Source organism: Crocodylus porosus, unplaced genomic scaffold (genome assembly GCF_001723895.1).
Source record: "Crocodylus porosus isolate Cpor-Errol unplaced genomic scaffold, CroPor_comp1, whole genome shotgun sequence".
In the NCBI taxonomy this organism is placed as follows: domain Eukaryota; kingdom Metazoa; phylum Chordata; order Crocodylia; family Crocodylidae; genus Crocodylus; species Crocodylus porosus.
In genome coordinates, this window is record NW_017728943.1 from 119,745,524 (window position 1) to 119,752,195 (window position 6,672).

General features: G+C 46.2%; 1 protein-coding gene across 4 annotated transcripts in view; it reads right to left on the minus strand.

The window, feature by feature from the left end:
* MTHFD1L (methylenetetrahydrofolate dehydrogenase (NADP+ dependent) 1-like) overlaps positions 1 to 6,672 on the minus strand; it is a 276,586-nt gene that overhangs the window by 267,171 nt on the left and 2,743 nt on the right. For all 4 annotated transcript variants that reach the window (XM_019550079.1, XM_019550076.1, XM_019550078.1 and 1 more), the window contains exons 2-3: positions 6,161 to 6,211; positions 1,156 to 1,209 (exon numbers count right to left, since the gene is read on the minus strand). In XM_019550079.1, the coding sequence (XP_019405624.1) occupies positions 1,156 to 1,209; positions 6,161 to 6,211 (105 nt within the window). The remainder of the gene's footprint in view (positions 1 to 1,155; positions 1,210 to 6,160; positions 6,212 to 6,672) is intronic.

Below are 6,672 nucleotides of genomic sequence, written 5' to 3' on the forward strand. Positions count from 1 at the left end.
GCTGACTTGAATACATCCAACCCCTCCAGAAGCTCCCTAAATCCTCGCTAACCTGTGGCCCAGGTGTGCCTCCCCTGGGGCCCAAGGGGGGCCCAGCAGGGAGGTGGCTATTCTGGTCCCTACTTAGGAAGACGGAGGCAAAGGCGGCAAAGAAATCGTTCAACAATCTTGATTCTTCTTTTAATCTTGATTCTTTTTGATTCTTCTTTTAATCTTGATTCTTCTTTTCAAAATGGGCATGGTATTTACTAGGGGGGGTGGGAAACAGGCCATATTCAATTCAGATTCGGCCCAAATTGGGGACAGAGATTTGATTTGTTGATTCAGATCACTGTCCCTGATTTGATTTGGCCGAATCCAAATCTGAAGATTCAACTCCAATTCAGAGAATCAGTGATTTGGCCATAGACACAGTTTTAAATGTTTTTTCTACATCCCACGAGGTACCAGGTGCAGCTTGTGAAGACTGCAATGCTGGGGTGGATAGAGTCCCACAGGAGCGAGGGGGTCCCCTGCGTGCTTGGCAGTACTTCTGGTCTACTTCCAGGTCTGCTGGAGAGCATGCAGGGGGGCCCCCTCACATCTCCCCGGCTTGGCAATCTGCTGCAGGGAAACACTGGTTGCTCCCCAGACCCAGGAGGCACCAGTCATCGTGCCGGGGGAGGGGGGTGCGCCCTGGGCGCTCCCTGGTGGACCTGGAAATGGAACAGAGGTGCTTCTGGTCCACTTCTGGGTCTGCTGCCAAGTGTGCTGGGAAACCCCCCACGCTCATGGGATGCTCCATCTGCCCCAGCATCTCAGCATTCATAAGCCACCTACTACCTTGAGGTATGTAGAAGGTATGTAAAGCTGTGTCTACGTCTGAATCTCTCCGAATCAATTCGGAGAGTTCCGATTCTATTCAGAGAGATTAAAGGGTCTCCTGATTTGATTCAGATTCTGAGATTTGGCCACTGAATTGGGCCAAATCTCTGCCAAATTGAATCAGGGACCAAAGCTTGCACAACCCTAGTATTTACCTAACTCTGTATGAATTTAACAAATATGATGGGGAGGAATGTTAGCAAGAAATACGCATTTTGAAAGTACCCATTTGATTTTAGGGTGAAAGCAAGAATAAAAGCAAGAATAAAATTCCCAGGGTGCCATAGTTACCTCATCTTCTCTGCTGTCTTCAGGGAGCCAAATGTGGATAATATGTAGACCAATCTGGCAAAAGAACAAAATTCTATAAATACTAACATGGTCAAACAACTCATAATTAAAAGTAATCACTCCCTAAATCTCACTGTCACTGAAGTAACCCAAGACATAATTAAGTTGGGGATTCATTACACGGCATGCATGCGTAGATATTCTCCCAAATTAGGCTTAGTTGTCTGGCCTCTAATTGTAGCTAGTGCAAAACTGTGTTCAGTTCTATTGTTCTCCTCTCTGTATATATTATAGCAAGTTATATAAATGTAAGGCATGCTTAACTCGAACAGCCCGCAATTGTTCATATTCAGCGTCAATGGCTAAGAATTGACTTGGTTTATGTAAGCCAGAGTCTGGCCAGACAATGAAATAGAATCAGAGAAAATTAGGGATGGAATGGACCTCAAGAAGTCATCTAATCCAGTGGTTCTCAACCTTTTTGGGTACCTGGACCCATTTTATACCAGGACCCATTTGTAAACATCGGTGACCAGTTCCAACCTAGTGCCCCTCATTCCTGATCTGCTGTCCCCTAGCCCCAGGTCCCAGCCCCTCAGTGGGTGGGGCAGGGGGTGGTGTGTGTGAGGCATACAGGGCCTCCAAGCCCTCTTGCAGACTGGAATTCTGACAGCCTGCAAGGGAAAAGCCACCATTTCCCAAGCTTTTCCCCTTTAAAGGAGTATCCATTTTTAAAGTTTGTTTGTGACCCTTTCATATATTCTTGTGACCCACTTTTGGGTCGCCACCCACAGGTTGAGAAATGCTGATCTAGTCGAACATGGTGCTCAAAGCAGGACCATCCCCAACTACACTGTCCCAGCCAAGGCTTTGCCTACCTGGGGTTTAAAAACTTCCAAGGAAGAAGATTTCACCTTTCTGAGTATCCTGTTCCAGTGCTTTACTACCATGCTGCTAATATCCAACCTAAACTTCCCTTGCTGCAACTTGAAACCCTTGCTCCTTGTTCTGTCATCTGCCACTGCTGAGAACAGTCTAGCTTCATCCTCTTTGGAACCCCACTTCAGGGAGTTGTAGACAGCTATTAAATCCCCTCTCAGTTCTCTACTCTCCAAATTAAAGAAGTCCAGTTCCCTCAGCCTCTCCTCAGAAGTCATGTGCCCCAGACCTCTAGCCATTTTTATTGCCCTCCACTGGACTCAATTTGTCCACATCCTTTCCATAGTGGGGGGCCCAAAACTGGACACAGTACTCCAGATGTGGCCTCACCAGTGCTGAATAGAAGGAAATAATCACTTCTCTTGATCTGCTGGCAATGCTCCTAGTAATGCAGCCCAGTATGCCGTTAGCCCTCTTCGCAAATTGTTGGGTCATATTCAGCTTACTGTCCATTGTAACCCCCAGATCCTTGTCTGCAGAGCTGCTGCTTAGCCAGTTGGTCCATGGCCTGTACCAGTGCATGGAATTATTCCATCCCAAGTGCAGGACTTTGCACTTCTAATTGAACTTCATAAAACTGTGTTTGGTCCAATCCTCCAATTTGTCTAGGTCTCGCTCTCTCTCTGAATCCTAGCCCTATCCTCCAGCGTATCTACTACTGCCCCCAGCTTAGTGTCATCCACAAACTTGCCAAGGGTACACTCCAACCCATCTTCCAGGTCACTGATAAAGATATTAAACAAAACCATTCCCAGGACCAATCCCTGGGGCACTCCACTTGAAAAACCCTGGGGGACTCCATGATATAAAGAGCCAAAGCAGAACCATGGGCCAAGGTCTGGGCTCTGATTTGGAAGATGGGGCACAGCAGGGAATATCCACATTTTAAAAGAGGCCTGATACCTAGTCAAACTATCATACAGGAGACAGCACACCAGATTAATTAATCTACACATTTACAGAGGATGTAAGACTGCAGTCTAGTACTGTACTTAAGCCTGTCTAGAAAGCATGGCTGGGTCTTTAGTCTTCCCAGGTACAAGAATGGGCTCTACTGTTTTATTACAGGTGGATCAAGATAAACTGATAGAGGAATTCAGGAGGCCATGACAGGCAGTCAGCATTTAGATCTCTGGAGCTGGCTAAGGACTGAATCTTTGGATTTCAAGTGTAGGGTCAACGTTCTGTTTTGTTGCTTTCATCTTATATCTCTGTCTGTATCTCAACATATAGTTGCTGTTTTCTTATGCTTGTTCTGTTTTTATAATAAATTATTTTGGCTGCTTTCAGACGTTAAAAACAAACAAACAAAAAAGTAATTTACCAGAAGAAGCAGCACATTAGCTTGACCCTGCTTCATAGCATCTGTATAGATCAGGCACTCGGGCAGGGCTTTTTGGTGCTTTTATCTAATACTTGATTCAATCAGCTATTAGATAAAAACTCCCAATCTATACAGACATTGGGCAAGCCAGGTCCAACTAATGTGATGCCTCTTCTGGGCATGTACTGGGCTCAGCAAGGGGGCATGCGAAGTTTAAAGTAAATCCCCATTTTTTTTTTTTTAATGTTTGTAAGCAGCCTTTGTTGTCTCTCTCCCAGTTGGTTGAGTGCAGGAGGAGTGACTTTTGGGAAGATGATAGTCAAGGCTGACTCTCTCCTTCTTAGTTCACTGAAGAGCAGGCAAACCCCTCAGTAAAACAGAAGTGCTTCACTTTGGGAAGGCTGACTTCTGCGAACTGAGAGAATTGGTCAGTAAGGCAATCAGAAGCCATACCCCTCACCCCCCAGAAAAGGGAGTATACGAGGAATGGTCATCGCTCAAAAACACAATCCTTGAAGCACAGGGCAAAGCCACCCCATCCCGCAAGAAATGCAGTCAACAGGCAAGGAAGCTCCCATGGCTGAATAAGGAACTCTTGGACCTCATTAAGCTCAAAAGAGTAGCCTACACCAGATGGAAAACAGGAAGCATTACCAATGAGGATTAATCTGCACTCGCCCGCACCTGCAAAGAGTGGTCAAAAAAAGCCAAGGCACATACCAAACTTAGGCTAGCTACAGGGATCAAAGACAACAAAGTCCTTCTTCAGATGCGTGGGAAGTAGAAAAAAAAAACCATGGATAGCATTGGGCCCCTGAGAGACCCAATGGGGCAACTGACATCAGATGCCCAAGGGCCAATCTCCTAAATTACCTTTTTGCATTGGTTTTTCACCCTCCCAGGAGGATCACAGTGTCAGGAATGGCACAAACCAATTCAGGACTGGGCAACGGATCCAAAAAAAAATCGATGTGGATCAGGTGAGGGAACACCTTGAGAAACTGGACATTCACAAGTCCACAGGCCCAGACGGAATGCACCCAAGGGTCTTGAAAGAGCTGGCAGACGTCATTGCATCCCCCTTGGCAGGGATATTTGAAAAACTGTGACTCTCGGATGAGGTCCCAAATGACTGGAAAACAACCAACGTGGTTTCTATCTACAAGAAAGGGAGGAGGGATGACCACTACAAACCAATCAGTCTGATGTCTGTCCCTGGAAAAATCCCAGAGAAAATTGTTAAGAGATCCACCAACATCAAACTATGGGAAGGCCAGCTTCTGAATGCCAGCCAACGTGGCTTTGTGACTGGCAGGTCTTGCCTGACCAACCTCATCTCCTTCTATGACCAGGTAACATGTGCCCTGGACAAGGGAGATGATGTGAATGTCATATATCTGGACTTCAAGAAAGCCTTTAACCTAGTCCCCTATGATGTCGTCATGGTTAAGCTAGGGAACTGTGGCCTTGATCATCATCCAGTCTGATGGCTAAGCAACTGGCTACAGGGTTGGACCCAAAGAGTACTAGTTGAAGGGAGGAATTCAGTGTGGCACAGGGTTACCACTGGAGTCCCTCAGGGCTCTGTACTTGGGCCAGTACTTTTTAACATCTTCATCAATGATCTGGATTCAGGAGTCAGATGCGAACTGGCCAAATTCGCAGACTATACCAAATTATGAGGGAGGGCAGTCACACCACAAGACAGACTGGGGATACAGGCCAACTTGGACACACTCTCAAGGTGGGCTGACCAAAACCTGATGGCCTTCAATGCAGAAAAGTACAAGGAGCTGCACCTTGGTAGGAAGAACCCTTAGCATACTTACAGGCTCGGCTACACTCGCTAGCACCAAAACCGAAAGGGAGTTGGGGGTTTTATAAACCACAAGATGAATATGAGCCACCAATGTGATGGTGTAGCTGGCAAAGCTAACCAAACTCTGGCGTGCATCCACCGGTGAATCTCAAGCAAAACCAGGGAAGTCATCCTACTGCTTCACTCAACCTTGGTGGGACCGCAGCTGGACTACTGCGTCCAGTATTGGGCCCCCCACTTCAGGAAGGATGTGGAGAAGCTTGAGAGAGTCCAGAGGAAAGCCACTCATATGATCAAAGGCCTGGAGGGAAGGCCATATGAGGAGAGGCTGAGGAACTTGGGACTCTTCAGTCTAGAGAAGAGAAGGCTCAGGGGGGATTTGGTGGCAGACTACAATTACATAAGAGGGGTACATCAGGACCTGGGAGAACCCCTGTTCACCAGAGCTCCCTTAGGGATAAAAAGGTCTAATGGCCATAAACTCCAGGAAGGTCAATTTAGACTAGACATAAGAAAAAAGTTCTTTACAGCACGTGTATCCAGGGTCTGGAACAAACTCTCCCCAGAGGTGGTGCAAGCACCTACTCTGGACTCCTTCAAAAAACAGGTGGATTTATTTCTTGCTGGAGTCACTTGATCCCAGCTGACTTCCTGCCTGTGGTAGGGGGGCTGGACCCAATCATCTCATGAGATCCCTTCCAGCCCCTAATGTCTATGAAATCTATGAAATTTTCGTAACCCAAAACAGAGGGGTCACTTAGGACTGACAGATTCTTTACTGCAGCCACAGAGTCCAGTGTAAGGGTACAGAAACTAAGGTGCTGGGATAAGGAGCTCTCAGGTCTCCTTGAGGTGAATGGTAGTGTAGTGGGGAGAAACTTGAGGCTTTGGGGGTCTTCTGCCAATGGGTTTGTGACACTTACCTCTTCAGCCAAGTTCTTGTTCATTTCTTGCACCAAATCATAACTTCCTGCCTTCAGGGAAAAAGAGAGAACAAACCCAAAAAAGAATATTTAGCATTTAAGGGAATTTTATGCCTATTATGTATACACTGGAACCTAGCTCTGCAAAATAAATCTATCACTGTTAACAGTGAAAGAAGGTTAAATCAACAATATTTATAAGAAACTGCCAGGAAATCACTATGGGAAATTTATCTTGGTTTGACGTATTCAAACATGTTTAATCTCTGCCCAGTTCTTACAGATAAATTGAGAGTAAACAAGCAGTGAAGTGAACTTGCTTAGTATTTAAGAAAGACACCAGTCTGGTAATACTTATAGTTTCATAGTAGCTAGAGTCGGAAGGGACCTAGGTAGATCATCTAATCCGACCCCCTGCCTTAGCAGGAAAGAGCACCGGGGTCAGATGACCCCGGCAAGGTGCTCATCTAACTTCCTTTTAAAAATCCCCAGGCTAGGAGCCTGCACCACTT